The sequence below is a fragment of the Esox lucius genome, chromosome 19 (genome assembly GCF_011004845.1).
Source record: "Esox lucius isolate fEsoLuc1 chromosome 19, fEsoLuc1.pri, whole genome shotgun sequence".
In the NCBI taxonomy this organism is placed as follows: domain Eukaryota; kingdom Metazoa; phylum Chordata; class Actinopteri; order Esociformes; family Esocidae; genus Esox; species Esox lucius.
The window spans coordinates 817,422-838,475 of NC_047587.1; the positions used below are offsets into that span (position 1 = coordinate 817,422).

General features: G+C 43.6%; 1 protein-coding gene across 1 annotated transcript in view; it reads left to right on the forward strand.

The window, feature by feature from the left end:
• The window catches only part of tbc1d2b (TBC1 domain family, member 2B), a 47,801-nt gene that overhangs the window by 20,060 nt on the left and 6,687 nt on the right, over positions 1–21,054 (forward strand). Inside the window, exons 6-12 of the mRNA XM_029114943.2 lie at positions 5,549–6,154; positions 6,907–7,083; positions 7,893–8,003; positions 11,854–12,050; positions 13,861–13,930; positions 14,020–14,184; positions 16,355–16,614. Coding sequence (XP_028970776.2) covers positions 5,549–6,154; positions 6,907–7,083; positions 7,893–8,003; positions 11,854–12,050; positions 13,861–13,930; positions 14,020–14,184; positions 16,355–16,614 — 1,586 coding nt within the window. The remainder of the gene's footprint in view (positions 1–5,548; positions 6,155–6,906; positions 7,084–7,892; positions 8,004–11,853; positions 12,051–13,860; positions 13,931–14,019; positions 14,185–16,354; positions 16,615–21,054) is intronic.

Sequence of the window (21,054 nt, forward strand, 5' to 3'; positions counted from 1 at the left end):
AAAGAGGAAATTGACTCTCAGACTGGTTGTTTCTGATTTCTACTGTCAACATGTAGGTTAATAGGTAGGCTAATGTTAGGTTCGTGCACATAGGCAACGTTACAATGGGCCAGTTGTATAATAATAATAATAATACATTTTATTTTTATAGCGCTTTTCTTGGACTCAAAGTCACTTTACAGTGCAGATAGATAAAAACAGAACAAAACAAAACAAAACAAACAAAACAGAAAAAGATTAGACACAGGTGAGAAGGGAGGGGGGCTACGGGTAGGCAGAGGTGAAGAGATGCGTCTTGAGGTGGGACTGGAAGATGGTGAGGGACTCAGAGGTGCGGATCTCTTGGGGGAGGGAGTTCCAGAGCCTGGGAGCCGCCCTGGAGAAGGCTCTGTCCCCAAAACTGCGGAGGTGGGATTTACGGATGGAGAGGAGACCAGCTGAGGAGGATCTGAGGGACTGTGAGGGTTGGTATGGGGAGAGGAGGTCAGTGAGGTATGAGGGGGCCAGATTGTGGAGGGCTTTGTAGGTGAGGACCAGGATTTTGTAGGTGATCCGGTGGGAGATAGGAAGCCAGTGAAGTTGTCTTAGGACTGGAGTGATGTGGTGCCAGGATTTGGAGCGGGTAATGAGTCGGGCTGCTGCGTTTTGGACCAGTTGGAGTCGGTTGATGTTGGTAGAGCTGATGCCGAGGAGGAGTGAGTTGCAGTAGTCCAGTCGGGAGGAGATGAAGGCGTGAATGAGTCTTTCAGCAGCGGGGGGTGTGAGAGAGGGTCTGATTTTGGCGATGTTGCGGAGCTGAAAGAAGGATGTTTTAATGACTTGACGGATGTGAGGCTCAAGGGAGAGGGTAGAATCAAAGATAACACCAAGGTTGCGGGCCTGGGGAGATGGGGAGACAGTGGTGCCGTCGATGGTGAGAGTGGGGTTATTGGTTTTGCTGAGTGTGGATTTGGAGCCTATGAGGAGGAATTCTGTTTTATCGCTGTTGAGTTTGAGGAAGTTGTGTTGCATCCAGGTTTTAATAGCTGACAGACAGGAGTTGATGTGGGAGAGGGGAGGATTGTGGGGGGATTTGGTGCTGAGGTAGATTTGGGTGTCATCGGCATAGCAGTGGAAGTCCAGGTTAAAGTGGCGGAGTATCTGACCAAGAGGGAGGATGTAGATGATGAAGAGGAGGGGGCCGAGTACAGAGCCTTGGGGAACACCTTGAGTGACTGTGGCTGTGGCAGAGGTGTGGTTATGGAGAGAGATGAAGTGGGATCTGTTGGATAGATAGGAGTGGAGCCAGCTGAGTGCAGTACCTTCGATACCGAGGTCTTTGAGTCTGGTGAGCAGGATGTTATGGCTCACGGTATCGAAGGCTGCACTCAGGTCGAGGAGGATGAGGATGTTGAGGGAACCGGTGTCAGCAGAGGTGAGGAGGTCGTTTAGGACTTTGAGGAGAGCGGTTTCAGTGCTGTGGAGGGGGCGAAAGCCAGATTGGAGGGGATCTAATTGGTTATTAGCATGAAGATGGGTTTGTAGTTGTGTCGCGACTATGCGTTCCAGGGTTTTGGACAGAAAGGGGAGGTTGGATATTGGGCGGTAGTTGTTGAGGGAGGAGGGATCCAGACCAGGTTTTTTAAGGATTGGGGTGACAGCGGCAGTTTTGAAGGCAGAGGGGACAGTTCCAAGGGACAGTGAGGAGTTGACGAGGTTAGTGAGGTAGGGGCATAGGACGGGGAGGCAGGACTTCAGGAGTGGAGTAGGGAGGGGGTCAAGGGAGCAGGTAGTGGGTTTGGCAGAGCTGATGAGTTTGGAGATTTCAGAAGGAGTGACCGGGTCAAACTGGGAGAGGAGGCAATGAGGAGGAGGGGTCGAAAGGTCAGGAGAGATGGGGAGTGGAGGGTCCATGGTGGGTGCTGGAGTAGATACTGAGAGGTGAGATACAGGGGATAGAGATTGGTGGATGATGTTGATTTTGTCAGCGAAAAAGTGGAGGAATGAGTTGCAGAGATCCGGAGTAGAGGTCGGTAGGGTGTTGGTCCGAGGCTTGATGAGGTTATTCATTGTGGAGAAAAGGGTTCTGGGGTTTTGGCAGGGGTCGGTGAAGATGGTGGAAAGGTAGGCAGATTTGGCAGCAATGAGGGCGTCGTCGTAGGCAGTGAGATGGAGTTTATAGGCTTCATGATGGACTGTGAGGGATGATTTCTTTGTCAGGCGTTCAAGTTGGCGGCCAGTTTGTTTCATTTTCCGGAGTGCAGGTGTGTACCAGGGTGAAGATGTGTTAAAAGTGACAGTTTTTGTTTTGAGGGGGGCCAGAGTGTTGAGGGAGGTAGACAAGGTGGAGTTGAGGTGGTTTGTGAGATCATCAGGTGAGGTGAGGGTTGAGTCCAGGTGGAGAGTGGTGGAGAGCAGGTCAGAGAGATGGTGGGGATCGATTGATTTAAGGTTGCGGAAGGTGATTTCTCTGAGGAGGCGGGGGGTGGGGTTGGAGAAGGGATGGTGAAACGTATCAGTTTGTGATCAGAGAGGGGAAAGAGGCATGGATGGATGTCGAGCACTGGTTGGTTACTGGAGCAGACCAGGTCGAGGATGTGTCCTTTTTCATGGGTGGGGAATGTGACATGTTGGGTGAGAGAGAAGTTATCCAGTAAAATGGTGAATTCTGATGAGAGCTTGCAGGTGGGGGAGTCCATGTGGATGTTTAAGTCACCGAGTAGCAGCAGACGTGGAGAGAGAGATGAGGCTAGTGTGAGGAGTTCAGTAAAATCAGAGAGAAAGGAGGGATTTGGTTTAGGTGGCCGGTAAATGAGGATGACTGTCGTGGAGGAGAGAGCTTTGAAGGCTAGATATTCAAACGATGATACTGAGGGGAGGGTAAGTTCTGTGATCCGAAAGTTTTGATTGAAGATAACAGCGAGCCCACCTCCACGGCGGGAGGGGCGGGGTTTGCAGAAGTAATTGTAGCCAGGGGGGATGCTTGGTTGAGGGAGAAGAAATCATTAGGTTGTTGCCAGGTTTCAGTGAGCAGAAGGAAGTCCAGAGTGTTGTCTAGGATCAGTTCATGGAGGGCAGGGGCTTTATTGTTGAGCGATCGGGTGTTGAGGAGGGCAAAGTTGGCATTGTGAGAGGGTGGTGGGAGGGGGGCAGGCTGGAGAGATCTGAGGTTGTCCTGGTTAGCAGTGCGTGTGGTCGGTGGGGTGTAGTCCAGTCCGGGTTTTCTGTGCAGCCAGACGGTGCGTTCAGCCCTATGTGATCCAGTGGGTGCAGTATTCTGATGACGTGAGACAGGTGCGACAGAGCGTGCAGGTGACCAGATGGATGGATGGAATGGATTGTCCGTGGTGGAAGAAAACAAACTTGCGGCGAGAACTTCTGTGGATGTAACGGGGTCGACGTAGAAGTCCGAGCTGTTTGATGACTGGGATACAGGATGGAATGGAGTAGTTGACGAGTTCGACCAGTTGCAGAGTTGAATATTTGAACATGATGCCGGGCGGAGGGATTGAGAGCTCCGTGGTAGCGGTTAGCCGTGGGATAGGGACACATAGGTGGATAAATCATGTGAGTGCCAGAATGATCCACGGCATGACAGAAGGAGATGAAAGTCTCGGTCACGGCTCGCATCTGGTGGAGGTTGCCTGTGAGAAGGAGGTCAGGAGTCGGCGAACACAAGAGTAGCAGACGGAGAAGCGGCGAATAAGCAGCGCCAGCGTCCTCTCACGTCGAACGTGAAAAAAAGAAAAAGTGTAAGATCGGATAATGTATGTTCATGCATTCATTAGTTAGAGTGCTGTGCCACAGTGTTTAATGCTGCTTACAATTTAAATTAGAAATTAGACAGTAGTGGGAAAAAACACCAATCAATCAAACTGCTAATTAATAATCTTGTTTATCATAATTAGGTTCTTAAATTTTATGTAACCTGTTATTTTTTTTCAATTAAAATTATTTAGCTATCCCCTAGGTGTCTCTTTAGCCACTTAGGTTATTGTAATCAATTCTCAGTTTATTAATTAATACATTGTTTTAACTCTGGTAGATGCTACTGGAGCACCAGGGAACACACTTCCAGACTCAATAACAGTTTTTTTCCCCCACACTGCAAAAATTGTTGCCAGTGGAACTAGACAATTTAACTATTTTAAGGAGATATTTGCTTGAAATAAGTGAAATAATCTGCCAATGGAACAAGATAAATTACACGATATTCAAGGCATATTTTCTAAAAACAAGCGGTATATTCTAGCTTGTTCAGAAAAGTGTACCTTATTTTAAGGATGGTTAGATTTTTTAAACCTGGAAACAAGTTAAATATACTTGATAAGACTGATAAGGCTCCTCAACCAGCAACAATGATCTATGATTATTTTGATCACATAAACATTTCAAATGTTCTGATGACTTTCTATGTACATTCAATGTACATTGGCATATTTTAATGTACCATTCATAGGCATCTAACACTTGATCCTATGTGTTAGATGTGTTCTCACCAGCAGGCTCACAAACAGTTTATTTCCATCGAATGTAGCCCTACTTAACTCTGTGACCCAGAGAACTCTGTGAACTCTGTGAGTTGCATCTAATTTGATAGATCTAAGACTTTGACTAATGGTTTTCATAATTTCATACATTAACAATTGAATTGCTAATACTATTAAGCAAACACCACAGTATCATGATCATACCACGAACATACCATGCCATTACACCCCTAAACTCAGTAGATCTACGGACGATGCCATCGCCGTGACAACACACACCGCCCTCTCCCACCTGGAAAAAGGCAACACATATTTGAGGATGCTGTTCATGTACTATAGCTCAGCATTCAACACTATTGTGCCTATTAAGCAAATTTCTCAAGCTCACGAACCTCGCCTCCCTCTGCAATTGGATCCTGGACTTCCTGACGGGCAGACCCCAGGTGGTGAGAATGGACAATCTCACATCTGCACTGAGCCTGAGCACTGGAGCCCCTCAGGGCTGCGTACTAAGTCCCCTCCTCTACTCTCTGTTGACGCATGACTGCGTGGCCACACAACTCCAACATCATCCTCAAATTCAAGGACGACACTACCATCCTGGTTCTCATCTCCAACAAAGATGAGACTGCTTACAGAGATGAGGTAAAGAACCTGGCTACATGATGCCAGGACAATAACCTCTCTCTTAACGTCTGCAAGACTGAAGTGATAATCGTGGACTTCAAGAAGCGGAGAGTCTCTGACTTCATGTTCCTCTTGGTGTTCATCAAAGATAACCAGGCAAGCAGACTATGCAGTAAAAACGGCCAAAAAACAAATATACTTCCTGAGACTCAAGAGGTTTGTCATGTCTGTAACATGACAGGTGCACCATTGAGAGCATCTTCTCAGGCTGCATTACTGCCTGGTACGGCAGCTGCTCTGCTGCTGATCGCAAGTCCCTCCAGTGGGTGGTGGAGTCTGCGGAGCATGTCATAATTTGCCATTGGTGCATTTGATATATCAAAGACTGACTTTTCTGATGTTGACTGTCTCCCAGAGTAGTTTTCTGATGCCATTCTTCTCCTGTCTTCCAGGAGTTGGTGAGGCTGCTGCAGCAAACTCTGAGGACAACCCAGAGAGAAATACGACCACTCTCAGTATCAACCCCAGCAACTCCAAACCCAGTGTTAAGCCCAGACAGTCCTGCCCTAGACCCAACCCCTGTGTTAACCCCAGTATTAGGGCCTGCCCTAGAACCAACCTCAGTGTTAACCCCAGTACTACAACCTGCCCCAGGATCAACCTCAGGGAGTCCTCCCTCAGACCCAGCCCCTGGCCGAGCTCCTCCCTCAGACCCAGCCCCTGGCCGAGCTCCTCCCTCAGACCCAGCCACTGGCCGAGCTCCTCCCTCAGACCCAGCCCCTGGCCGAGCTCCTCCCTCAGACCCAGCCCCTGGCCGAGTTCCTCCCCCAGAACCAGCCCTTGGCCGAGCTCCTCCCCCTGTCCCAGCTCCAAGACAATGTTCAACCCCATGGTCAGTCCCAGCCCCGAACCCAGAGGTCCCCCAGCAGGATTTAGCCCAGATGGAGGACCTCCTCATGGAGAGGGACAGCCAGGTCCAGGCCTTGTGTGGCCACATGGAGCGTCTTGTCCTGGAGAAGGAGAGCCTGCAGAGAGAGCTGAAGGGTCTGAAGGTTAAGGTAAGTGTAGCCAAAGTATATTAGTCACAGCAAAGTATTCCCCCCAGACAGTGAGACAGCCAAAAGACAAGAGACGGCAGAACAAAGACTTTGGGTAGGGATGTAGAGTTTGAGCATGACCTGAAAATAAGAGTTTAACTGGAAGCCGGTGTAGTTTGAAGAGGAGCGGGTGACGGCCATGGTTTAACTGGAAGCCGGTGTAGTTAGTAGAGGAGCGGGTGATTTCCATGGTTTAACTGGAAGCCGGTGTAGTTTGTAGAGGAACGGGTGACGGCCATGGTTTAACTGGAAGCCGGTGTAGTTAGTAGAGGAGCGGGTGACGGCCATGGTTTAACTGGAAGCCGGTGTAGTTTGTAGAGGAGCGGGTGACGGCCATGGTTTAACTGGAAGCCGGTGTAGTTTGTAGAGGAGCGGGTGACGGCCATGGTTTAACTGGAAGCCGGTGTAGTTAGTAGAGGAGCGGGTGAGTTCCATGGTTTAACTGGAAGCCGGTGTAGTTAGTAGAGGAGCGGGTGACGGCCATGGTTTAACTGGAAGCCGGTGTAGTTTGTAGAGGACCGGCTGACATGGTAGAGCTTTGCTGGATACTAGATATTCTACTTGTTGTGAGCAAGAAATACAACATTTAAATAGTTGCAGCCATGGTGTGTGTTGTCTGTAAAAGCTTAAAGGACATGAACAAACAGGGATGGAAACACACTGTCCATTATGCTCTAGAAGTGATTGTTAATGTGATTCTGGTCATCCTCTAGGTTGGCGAAATCAACGAACAGTTGGGCATGTTGATGGAAACCATCCAAGCTAAGGATGAGGTCATCATTAAACTGTCCCAGACACCCCCACCGGGAGCCGACGGGAACGCCCCCCTGCTCCAGGACTGCAACATAGCACCAACCCCTGCCAGCCAGCAAGAGATGGACAAACTCAAGGTACAGAGAAACTGGGCAGGTATGGTGGAGGTGACAGAGAGACATTGGGCAGGTATGGTGTAGATGAACACCCGGGGGGGGGGGGGTAGGTGGATGTCATCCATCTCAGGTCCTGGTTTAGATTGTTGAGCCGTCGGCTGCTGCTCCGGAAACCCTCGGCTCACCTCCAGCACACTGCCCTTTTCTCAACAGTCTTTGGTCCTGACAAATGTGTGTGTGTGTGTGTTTGTATGTGTGTGCATGTTTCGTGTAAGCGAGACAGAGAGATTACTATCTATAGATACAGCTGGAGCTAAACAGGACTGATGGAGAGGTCTTTGTGTCAGTTCAGTCAGTGTTTTAGTAGAAATATCCAGATGAGATCAAGGACGCTAACATGGCCATCCATGAGATGTAAAAGAAAACGTGACTCAATGGACCAGGCGTCCTTCTTCCACTACTCCATGGTCCAGCTCTGATGCTCGCATGTCTGTTGACTCATCGGACCAGGCGTCCTTCGTCCACTAGTCCACGGCCCAGCTCCGATGCTCGCATGTCTGTTGCAACTGCATGTGTGCAAATGGTCCATGTGAAAATCACTCAGGTCTTCACTCCTGCTCATTTGTCCTACGAGAACTGGGCGTTCTCTTATCAACTGGTCTACCCGGACCTTGACATGACCTTGTTAGGAAATGATCAATGTTATTTGCTGAGTCATAATGTGTGAGTCATAATGTTTTGGCTCATCAGTGTGAGTCGTATTGTTTTGGCTCATCAGTGTATGTAGTACTATTTTCTTGAAGCTCATATATCTGTATTTGCTGTTTCAGGACATTCTCCAGGGCTATAAATCCCAAAACAAGTTCCTGAACAAGGAGATTTTGGAGCTCACTTTTCTACGGAGGAATGCTGAGACCCGGGAGAAAACTCTGGAAGCTAAGGTAATGACTACTACAGTGGAGACCGCTTATAGTGCTCAAAAGGCTTGGGATGGAATCGTTCCTATACAAATTCTGTTTAAATTATTTGCTCATAGATTATAAATTATTCGCCTGGATGAACCAAAATTGTTTACAATTAAACCAAGATAACAGAAATTATTCTGTTTGGCAACAAAAATAAGAAAGCTAGTATTAGTTAGGAGCTGGATTATCGGGCCCGAAAATCCAGTGCGTAATCTTGGTGTTCAGATTGATTCAGACCTCACATTTAACAGTCATATCAAAGCAGTCACCAAAACAACATTCTACCATCTTAAAAATATAGCCAGAGTCAAGGGCTTGGTGTCCAAAAAAGACCAAGAGAAGCTTATCCATGCTTACAGCTTTGCAAAAAATTACCACTGCACCTTTTACTTTACTTTCCAAAATTTGAAAAGAAAAGTTTTGAGTGCGGAACAGATGCGTTCAATTTGCAGTGGTCTCTTTAATTTGAAACCTTCTGTTTCTCACTCAAAACCTTCCTTTCCAACCTTTTTGAAAATTTTTTGGAAAAAGAAAAAGGTGCAGTGGTCTCTTCATTTTTTCCAGAGCTGTATATCTCTAGTAGGGTTGATTACGGTAATGGCCTCTTAACTGGACTCCCCAAAAAGACTGTAAAACAGCTGCAGCTCATTCAGAATGCTGCTGCAAGAATGCTAACCAGGACCAAGAGAACATCACTCCGGTTCTAAAAATTAGATTAAACTTTGTCGTCATTGAACAGTACAGGTGCTGGTCAGAATATAATCAAAAAGTTGATTTATTTCAGTAATTCCATTCAAAAACTGACAACTAATGAAAACCCCAAATTCAGTATCTCAGAAAAGGTTCAATATTGAAGACACCTGGTGCCACACTCTAATCAGCTAATTAACTCAAAACACCTGCAAAGGCCTTTAAATGGTCTCTCAGTCTAGTTCTGTAGGCAACACAATCATGGGTAAGACTGCTGACTTGACAGCTGTCCAAAAAGACGACCATTGACACTTTGCACAATGAGGGCAAGACACAAAAGTTCATTGCTAAAGAGGCTGGCTGTTCACAGAGCTCTCTGTCCAAGCACATTAATAGAGAGGCGAAGGGAAGGAAAAGATGTGGTAGAAAAAAGTGTACAAGCAATAGGGATAACCACACCCTGGAGAGGATTGTGAAACAAAACCCATTCAAAAATGTGGGGGAGATTCACAAAGAGTGGACTGCATCTGGACTCAGTGGTTCAAGACCAGGAAGTTTTAGAGCACTTCATGCTTTCTGCTGCTGACCAACTTTATGGAGATGCAGATTTCATTTTCCAACAGGACTTGGCACAGTGCCAAAGCTACCAGTACCTGGTTTAAGGACCATGGTATCCCTGTTCTTAATTGGTCAGCAAACTCGCCTGACCTTAACCCTATAGAAAATCTATGGGGTATTGTGAAGAGGAAGATGAGATACGCCAGACCCAACAATGCAGAAGAGCTGAAGGCCACTATCAGAGCAACCTGGGCTCTCATAACACCTGAGCAGTGCCACAGACTGATCGACTCCATGCCACGCCGCATTGCTGCAGTAATTCAGGCAAAAGGAGCCCCAACTAAGTATTGAGTGCTGTACATGCTCATACTTGTCATGTTCATACTTTTCAGTTGGCCAACATTTCAAAAAATATTTTTTTTGTATTGGTCTTAAATAATATTCAAATTTTCAGAGATACTGAATTTGGGATTTTCATTACTTGTCAGTTATAATCATCACAATATGAAATAAATAAACATTTGAAATATATCAGTCTGTGTGTAATGAATGAATATAATATACAAGTTTCACTTGTTGAATGGAATTACTGAAATAAATCAACTTTTTGATGATATTCTAATTTTATGACCAGCACCTGTACAATACAGTACAATGAAATGCTGTTAGCATCCAACCAGAAGTGCAAATAGAAGAGGGTAGGACATTTACAAGTATTAGATCAAGTGTATGTTGCAAGTGGAATGTATAGATTTGCAGTGAAGGCAAATACAGTGCAAAATGGCAATTCTAAATAAGCAATTAAGGCAAATGGGGGTGGTCCGAAAATTATGGTAGGATCCTTTCTATGGTAAAGAACAACCCCTTCATAATATTCAACCAAGTGTAGAACACTCTCCAGGATGTAGACAAATCATTATCCAAGTCCACCATAAAGAGAAGACTTCACAAGAGCTAATACAGAGAGTTCAAACCATTCATAAGCCTCAAGAATAGAAAGGCCTGATTAAACTTTGCTAAAAAAAAATATCCTTGGACAGATGAAACTTCAACCTGTCCCGGAATGATAGAAAGAAAAAGGTATGGAGAAGGCTTGGAATGGCTCATGATCCGAAGCATACCCAATCATCTGTAAAACACAGTGGAGGCAGTGTGATGGCATGGGCATGCATGGCTTCCAATGGCACTGGGTCATTAGTGTTTTCTGATGATGTTACACAAGACAGAAGCAGCTGGATTAATTCTGAAGTGTATAGGGATATATTGTCGGCTCAGATTCAGCCAAATTAAAAAAAGTTTATTGGACTTTACAGATTGACAATGATCCAATACATACAGTGAAAGCAACCCAGGAATTTTTAAGGCAAAGAACCGGAATGTTCTGCAATGGCCGAGTGAATCACTTGATCTCAACCTGATCAAGCATGCATTTCACTTGCTGAAGACAAAACTTAAGGCAAAAAGACCCACAAACAAACAACAATGGAAGAGGGCTGCAGTAAAGGCCTGGCAAAGCATCACAAAGGAGGAAACCCAGTGTTTGGTGATGTCCATGTGTTACAGACTTCAAGCAGTTATTGCTTGCAAAGGATTCTTGACTATTACCAAAAGTATTAAAACATTTTTTTATTTATGTGTTAATTTGTCCAATTAACCGCCAAATGCCTAATCCAATTAACCTTATTTGGTTGTTGGGTTATGGTTAATCCTTCCATCCAGCTCTCTAGCCATCTATCCCATCCTCTTTCCATCCATCCCACCTTTCAGTCAACACACCCACCCACCACAACCAACATCATCCTAATCTCAACCATTTGAAGATGTCACATGGATCGGTTTACTGAATAAATAACAACATTTTCCTGGGCTGGTTCTTTGTTAACATATGTCAGTCCCTGACCTCCAGATCTCCTCTGATGATCTAATATTGTCTGTCAGTGTCTGTCCTCCTGTTCTCCTCTGAGGAGGTAATTTTATCTGTCCTCCAGATCTCTTCTGAGGAGGTAATATTGTCTGTCAGTGTCTGTCCTCCTGTTCTCCTCTGATGAGGTGATCACGTCTGTCAATGCCTGTCCTCCAGTTCTCTGAGGAGGTAATATTGTCTGTCTGTGTCTGTCCTCCACTACTCCTTTGTTGAGTTGGGAATGTTCATCAGGGTTTTCTCTCCAGTACTCCTCTGATGATGTGGTAATGTTCATCAGTGTGTTCTCTCCGGCACTCATCTGAGGAGGTGATAATATCTGTCAGTGTCTGTCCTCCTGTTCTCCTCTGATGAGGTGATCACGTCTGTCAATGCCTGTCCTCCAGTTCTCTGAGGAGGTAATATTGTCTGTCTGTGTCTGTCCTCCACTACTCCTTTGTTGAGTTGGGAATGTTCATCAGGGTTTTCTCTCCAGTACTCCTCTGATGATGTGGTAATGTTCATCAGTGTGTTCTCTCCGGCACTCATCTGAGGAGGTGATAATATCTGTCAGTGTCTGTCCTCCTGTTCTCCTCTGATGAGGTGATAATGTCTGTCAGTGTCTGTCCTCTGGTACCCATCTGAGGAGGTGACAGTGTCTCTGTCTTTGTCCTCCAGTACTCTGCGTTGGAGGCAAAGCTGTGTCAGGTTGAGAGCAAGTATCTGGTACTGCTCCAAGAACTGAGGAACCCAGTGTGTTCCGCTTCCGACCAGAGTCCCGCCAGGGATGTCATCTCCAGACTGGTGGAGGATGCTCTACAGGTGGACAACTCTGACCCTGCAGAACAAACCATCTTTAAACCACATCCTGTCAGGTAAACCATCTTTAAACCACATCCTGTCAGGTAAACCATCTTTAAACCACATCCTGTCCGGTAAACCATCTTTAAACCACATCCTGTCCGGTAAACCATCTTTAAACCACATCCTGTCCGGTAAACCATCTTTAAACCACATCCTGTCAGGTAAACCATCTTTAAACCACATCCTGTCAGGTAAACCATCTTTAAACCACATCCTGTCAGGTAAACCATCTTTAAACCACTTCCTGTCAGGTAAACCATAGGTGTGACTGGTGTTGAGGACTTTTTTTGAAAGAGCGAATGTCTCTAACTGCGTGACTGACTGATTGCCTGACTACCCCTTGTTAAATAGTGTAGTGGTTAGAGAAGCGGATTCATAATTCGTAGTACGCATTATGAATTATTTCGTATAGATGAAGACTTCGCCAGCTAAAACCGTTAGTATCTACATTATGGTAAGCCTGAAATAAAACAGTTTACGGTTATATTGTGATTGTTTCTGGTGGATTTTCGAAGTACCCATCCGTGCATGTGTTTTGGGTCAGGATAGACAAACACATTTGCTGGCTTAACAAGATCGTTACGATATCTTAAGCCTTAACTGAAACTGTATACGGTTATATTGTGACTGTTTCTGGCATGGAATAGTTCATCTTCAGTCTCGCTAGAAATTGCTCAATTCTTATGATTATTCCTAGGAAGTTAGTAGATACTAGTAAGTCTATTTAACACAATCCTCAATGGAGTCTAGTGACTGTTGAAGCTTGTAATGCCGTGGTGTAGTGGTTAACGACAGTGTCTCTCATATGGAAGACCTTTGTTTAAATCTATTGAGAGCAACAACATTTAATAATTATTTCTGGTAGATTCCACGATTCTCTCGTCTTTTCACTTGATGGAAAAGTTAGTTATCGTCGCCTTTATTGATAGTATTTGTATACATTTCATTCACGAATGAAAGAAAACAGTATGTTGTATTGCCATGAAAGAAAAAAATACATTCCTATGCCATGAAAGGAAATGGCTTTGGCAGACTCGTTAGCAATTGCTCAATTCTTATGACTATTCCAGTAAGTTAATAGATAAGGGTAAAGCTTATTACTGGATATTACGCTGTTAAAACGGCCAATGGCAAACGCAATGCATAGCCGCTATTTGTGGTGGAGGTAAACTTAGTAAGAAACGTTAGTCAGTTTAACTATCATGCATGAATGGCTATTAAAAGAGGATTTGTTCAGGATAGAGACAAGACGCTATACTGTCACCTGGTAAATGTACAGCTCCGTGGTGTAGTAGTTAACAACACAGCTTCTCACGTGGGTGACCCAGGTTTGAATCTTGAGATGGCAACACTTTCTGTTGCGGGCCGGCTGAACTAGTTCTGCCTGGTTTCTTGTTTCTTTCTACATGGTAATCAATTGCACTAATCTGGTGTCTGAATCCTTCCCAGATTGGACAGAATAAAAACAGAATTGTTTTGGTCCTGCAGGACTGGAGTTAAACAGCCATGTTCTATTGTCTATATCTATTAGATATTAGAAATGACATATGGCAGGATGTTCTGTGTTCTAGTTGATAAAGCATGGTTCAGTGTCAACATGGAGGGTTCTGTGTTCTAGTTGATAAAGCATGGTTCAGTGTCAACATGGAGGGTTCTGTGTTCTAGTTGATAAAGCATGGTGCAATGTCAACATGGACAGTTCTGCGTTCTAGTTGATAAAGCATGGTTCAGTGTCAACATGGAGGGTTCTGTGTTCTAGGTGATAATGAATGTGCAATGTCAGGATGCCGTGTCTCTGCATTAACTCTCCTCTCTCCTCAGTGAGTATGACGTGTTTGGCTTCAAGACAATGCCAGAGGAAGATGATGAGGAGGAGAAGCTGGTGGCCAAGGTGAGGGCTCCCTGTTCCTCGCCCTCTGTCTCTCCCTTTACTGACCTTCCTCTGCTTTCCTCTTCATCCTCCTCCATTCCTCTCCCCAGGTGAGGGCTCTGGACATGCGCTCCCTCTCTCTAACAGACCAGGAGGTGTCGGTGGGGGTGAAGTGGGAGAATTATCTGGCGTCTACTATGAATAGGGACATGGTACGCTGCCCTGAACTCAAAGCCCTGATGAGGAGTGGGGTTCCCCATGCCCACCGTTCCAAGGTCAGGAAGACTGCCACTAAACTTCTACACCAGAGGTTTTTACACAACCTTCTACACCGGGGGTTTTTACACAGCCTTCTACACCTGGGGTTTTTACACAGCCTTCTACACCTGGGGTTTTTACACAGCCTTCTACACCGGGGGTTTTTACACAGCCTTCTACACCGGGGGTTTTTACACAACCTTCTACACCGGGGTTTTAACACAACCTTCTACACCGGGTTTTTTACACCACCTTCTACACCAGGGGTGTTCACACAACCTTCTACACCAGGGGTTTTTACACAGCCTTCTACACCAGGGGTTTTTACACAGCCTTCTACACCAGGGGTTTTTACACAACCTTCTACACCGGGGGTTTTAACACAGCCTTCTACACCGGGCGTTTTTACACAACCTTCTACACCAGGGGTTTTTACACAGATTCAAAAAGCCCAAGAAACTCTTTTTCACCTTCTCATCACTCCTTAACTCTCCTCTTCCTTCTCCACCATCTTCCCTTTCTGCTGATCAATCATTATATCAAATATATTTTTTTTCCGGAGTTGTATATCGTTCATATAATGGTTACCTTAGTAAGAACGTACTTGGTTGAAAATCAAGTGAGAAAGAAATGCTTTATTAAAAGCACCACAGCAGAATTGTCTGAGGTAGCATGTTCAATCGATCTCACTGTAAAGATGGTTACTAGCGGTTCTATGCATTGAAGGGCTTGTCTACCTATCACAGATTGCATCTCAAACCCCCATACTAGAGGGTCATAGTTCCACAACATTCCACATTCCTGAAGTTATCAGGGCGTGACCTATTGAAAGAGAGAATCTAAACCAGATGTTTCCGTAGTTCTCATTTTCTAGGCACATTTAACCTTCAATGAAACATATATTCATATGATTCTATACTTGCTTCAGTAGTATCTAGTATTGTCTGTGTCCCAGTGAGTACATTTTATGTTGCTTATTCCTTTAGTTTTTAGTGGTGCAACTGTATCCAAAGTATTATGCAAGGTTAAGAGCCTCCATTAGATTGTTAATCCTTGTGTTGGTGGAGAGTCCTGAAGAACATCGTCAGCATATATTTGCGTTGTCCAAGAATTTATACCCTGGCTTTTAAATGTCTTTGTTTGGGGTTTGTTGCTGTGATGGTAAACGGAATAAGATGTTCCTATATTCCAGAATTATGTGAGAACCAGTTAGATCCACAATTCCTGTTCCACTGGACAAGACTAATGTGTGGTTTTGGCAACGTATTCCCGATCAGTTCCCGATCCACGCTGTCAAAACTCAAAATACTTTTAAATATACTTAATATTTGGTACAGAAACTTTTTTTTGCAATTACAGATATCATACGTTTCCTGTAGTTCTTGACCAGGTTTGCACACACTGCAGCAGGGATTTGGGCCCACTCCTCCATACAGACCTTCTCTAGATCCTTCAGGTTTCAGGGCTGTCGGTGGGCAATATGGAGTTTCAGCTCCCTCCAAATATTTTCTATTGGGTTCAGGTCTGGAGACTGGCTAGGCCACTCCAGGACCTTGAGATGCTTCTTACGGACAAACCTGCAAAATCAGCAGTGTATCAAATACTTGTTCTCCCCACCTCCAATAGTTTATGGGTGCCAGGGCTGATTAATTACTTGGACATTGACATTGGCACTTAGATCCATGAACACAGGTCAGCTAGTAGAGCCCAGAGTCCAAACTAAACATGGAGAAGCTGCGTTTAGCACTTATGCTGTACACAACTGGAATAAACTACCAGAAGATATTAGACATGCCCCAAATGTATACATTTTTAAATCCAGGTTAAAAACACTTCTCTTCTCACGTGCCTATGACTGAGCACTTAAACTTAACCACACTGTTTAGCCTTATAGCTTCCTATGTTTTTATCCCATTTCTAATCTTTATATGTTTTCTTATTGTATTTTTTCTTATTATGATGTATTCATTTGTTTTCGTTATTGTACTTTCATATATTTTTCTTTGTAAAGGACATTGATTTGCTTCGATGTATGAATTGTGCTATATAATTAAACTTGCTTGCTTGCTATTTGTAAAAATCTAAATCCAAAATAATAGAAAACAAACCGTTTTCCAAGAAGAACATTTTAATGCTTTAATAAATAATTGAAGGAATGTATGGACTCATGGACCTTGCTTTCTCCAGGTCTGGCGTTGGTGTGTTGCCTTCCACACCAAGAAGTTTAGAGACATCCTTGCTCCTGACTACTATGAGACCTTACTGGGCGTGGCCAGAGACAAGCCTAATCCCGCCTCCAAACAAATAGAGCTGGACCTGCTCAGAACGTTACCTAACAACAAACACTACTCCTCCCCAAGCGCCGACGGAATACAGAAACTACGCAACGTTCTACTAGCTTTCTCCTGGAGGAACCCAGATATCGGATACTGCCAGGGTCTTAACAGGTACTACTTCAATGCTACTACAAAATTTGTACTACAACCCTATTATTTGTACTTATTTTATGTAACTTTTATTTAACCAGGGAGACGCACAGTGACCTAGGTATCATTTGCCAGTGTGACACATTGAACAGTAAAAGAATAAAACAAACAAAGTACAAAATAAATACAATCTACATTTAGACTGACATTAGCTATCTTGATAAATTGCAGTTGTGCTCAATTGTTTGCATACCCTTGGAGAATTGGTAATATATGTATATTGGTATATATGATTGAGCAGGCAAAGCACATTTCAAAAAATGTACTGACCCCTGTTCAAAAGTCTGCATACCCTTAGTTCTTAATACTGTGTATTACCCCCTTTAGTATCAATGACAGTGTGCAGTCTTTTGTAATAGTTGTCTATGAGGCCCCGAATTCTTGCAGGTGGCGTAGCTGCCCATTCTTCTTGGCAAAATGTCTCCATGTCATGCAAAGTCTTTGGTCGTCTTGCATGAACTGCACATTTCAGATCTCCCCAGAGTGGCTCAATGATATTAAGGTCCGGAGACTGTGATGGCCACTCCAGATCCTTCACCTTTTTCTACTGTAACACCTGGAGGGTCATCTGGGCCTTGTGCTTAGGGTAATTGTCGTGCTGGAAAGTCCAAGAGCGTCCCATGCGCAGCTTTTGTGCAGAAGAATGCAAATTGTCTGCAAACATGCTGCATTTAACTTGCCATCAATTTTCATAAGATTCCCCATTCATTTAGAGCTCACACACCCCCAAAACATCAGTGAGCCACCACCATGCTTCACAGTGGGGATGGTATTCTGTTCACTATACGACTTGTTGTCCCCTTTCCAAACATAGCGCTTCTGGTTGTGACCATAAAACTCTATTTTGGTCTCGTCACTCCAAATTACAGTGTGGCAGATGCTGTGAGGCGTGTCAAGGTGTTGTCGGGCATATTGTAAGTGGGCTTTTTTGCGGCATTGGCGCAGTAAAGGCTTCTTTCTGGCAACTCGACCATGCAGCTAATTTCTGTTCAGTCTTCGTATTGTGCTCCTTGAAACACCGTCTTTTTCCAGAGCAGCATGTATTTCTCCTGAGGTTAACTGTGGGTTTTTCTTTGTATCCCGAACAATTCTTCTGGCAGTTTTGGCTGAAACCTTTCTTGGTCTACCTGTCCTTGGCTTGGAATGCAGAGGGCCCCGCATTTTCCACTTGTCAATAAGTGACGGTAAAGGATGCAGTAATGAGTATTATAACTGTCTGATGTAATAAAACCAAGGGCACTAAGATGAACTGGATTAAGGAACTTCAGAGTAGAATCACATGCACTTTGGTATATTGTTTAACTATAATCTGGAAAGTTGCATGAACCATTTGCTTATTGCTTACCTGAGAAAAGCAAGACCTATTTCTATAGAAGAAACCCACTTTACACTTAAGCTTCTTAACAAGCTCATTTGAATAAATTATAGGTCACTGTCAATCCAAATTCCAAGGTATTTGTATGCAGGGACCCATTCCATTACAGAACCATCCAAAGTGTGTAGATGTAAGCCTGGGGAGATCTTTATGGAGAGGCAACACTTATAATTCCTAAAGAACGTCAAATTTAATTGTCTGACCCTATAGATTTCTTGGTCTAATGTTAGTAAAGCATCAGACTTTATTTTTAACTCTATAACAATGGATCTACAGCAAATAATGAATAGCTCTTTTCCCAATGTCTCTAAAAACAGATCATTAAGCCCTTATTAAAAATGAGAACACTGGATGCACCTATAATGAACAACTACAGACCTGTATCTAATCTCCTTTTTATAGCCAAGATCATTGAAAAGGTTGTCTTCAATCAACTCAGCAATTTTGTGACCTCAAGGAGTCTCTTAGACAAATTTCAGTCAGGCATCTGACTTCACCACAGTACTGAAACAGCCCTGATTAAAGTTTTAAATGATATAAGGCTGAATTCTGATTTGGATAAAATAACAGTTCTGGTTCTATTAGATCTCAGTGCAGCATTTCACACTGTAGATCATAGAACACTTCTAGATAGGCTGGAAAATTGGGTAGGACTCTCCGGGACAGTCCTTGATTAGTTCAGATCTTATCTAGATGGCCAGAGTAATTTTGTCACCATTGGTTATCATGAATCTGATAGGGTGGCTATGACATGCGGAGTTCCCCAGGGAACAGTTCTCGGACCGCTTCTGTTCAATCTCTATGTGCTACCTCTGGGCTAAATTCTACAGAACAACAACATTAGCTACCACAGCTATGCCGATGATACTCAAATGTATATGGCTCTCGAACTGAATGACTACAGCTTAATAGACTCTCTGTGTCACTGTATAGAGCACATAAATACCCGGATGAACCAAAATTGTCTACAATTAAACCAAAATAAAACAGAGATTATTGTGTTTGGCAAAAAAAAAGAAAAAATAACTAGTGTTAGTAAAGAGCTGGATTCTCGTGTCCTTAAAACCTGGGATCAAGTGCGTAATCTTGGTGTTCCGATAGACTCAGACCTGACTTAAAAGTAATATCAAAGCAGTCACCAAAACAGCATTCTACAATCTAAACGTTACAGCAAAGGCCAAAGGCAAAGGCCAAAAGACCAAGAGAAGCTCATCCATGGTTGACTACTGTAATGGCCTCTTAACTGGACTCCCCAAAATCACTGTAAAACAGCTGCAGCTCATTCAGAATGCTGCTGCTAGAATGTTAACCAGGACCAAGAGAACAGAGCACATCACTCTGGTTCTTAAATCTTTTGTACTGGCTTCCAGTCAGTTACAGAATTGGGGTGTTTTTAGTCTATAGATCTCTGAATGGTTTAGGCCCTGACTACATTTCTGATATATTTGAAGAATATAAACCGAGCAGCGCTCTTAGATCCATGAACACAGGTCAGCTAGTAGAACCCAAAGTCCAAACTAAACATGGTCAAGCTGTGTTTAGCAGTTATGCTGCACACAAATGGAATAAACTACCAGAAGATATACAAATACAACTTATCAAATGTTGAACTTGAGAAATGTTATTGTTTTTGGAAAAATGCATGCCCATTTTGAATTTGATGCCAGCAACTTGTTTCAAAAAGGTTGGGACAGGGGCATGTTTACCATTGTGTTACATCACCGCTTCTTTAAATAATACTCTGTAATTATTTTTGGGAACTGAGGAGACCAATTGCTGTAGTTTTGAAGGTTAAATGTATTCCCATTCAAGGTTAAATGTATTTCCTCAACAGTTCAGGGTCGCCTTGGTCGTATTTTTAGTTTCATAATGCACAGTTGGTCCCTCTCCTCTTTAGTCCGGAGGACACAGCATCCATGATTCCCAAAAAGAATTGCACATTTTGATTCATCAGACAGTTTTCAACTTCACCTCTGTAAGATGTTAAATGAGCTTGGGCCCAGAGAAGGCTGTGGTGATTCTAGATCTTGTTCATATATGGTTTCTTCATTGCATGGTAGGGCTTTAACTTGCATTTGTGGATGCAGCGACGTACTGTGTTCACAGACAATGGTGTTCAGAAGTGTTCCTGAGCCCATGCAGTGATTTCCACTACAGAATCTTGTCTGTTTTCAATGCAGTGCCGCCTGAGGGCCCGAAGATCTTGGCCGTCCGATATTGGTTTTTGGCCTTGTCCCTTACATACAGAAATGTATCTGGATTTTCTGAATCTTTTAATGATATTATATACCTCATTTGATGAGATCCCCAAACTCTTCCCAATTTTACGTTGAGAAATGTTATTCTTAAATTGTTGCATGATTTGCCCGCGCAGTCTATAAACAGATTTGTGAACCCCACCCCATCCTGGCTTCTGACAGACCCATCCTCTCTGGAATTATCTTTAATACCCAATCATGTTTCTGTTTGGGTATTATAATTAGATATAGACCTTATTAAATATTCCACCATGTTTAGTTTTTTAGATATTTAACAATTTTCCATAACTTGGCCAGGTTTCCAGAACAATCAGATGAAGTGTTAACAAAATATTTGGATTTTGTTTTACACATTGATTTAACTCTTTTTACGCATTGATGTCTTAGCATCTTAAATGATTGCCAATCTGGGCTTTTGTCTGTAAATTGAGCTTTGGCCCAGGCATATCCCTATTATGTATAACTTTGGCTAGTTCCATCGTTAATCAAGGGTTAGACTTACTTTTTACTCTCAAGATTTTTAAGGGAATATGTTTATCCACAATAACACTGAATCTGTTACAAAAGTTGTGAAGAGCTAGTTCTGGATGTGTAAATCATGTAAAAAAAGCCTGTTCATTCAACTATTTAAAAATCCTCCATCTGATAAAACAGAGTTTAGATCTAGGTATTCGCAGATCCCTAATACACACAATAAGACAGTGGTTTCAAGTTTCAAGGTTTATTTGTCAAAAGCACCTAACAACAGTGTCATCCTGCACAATGACA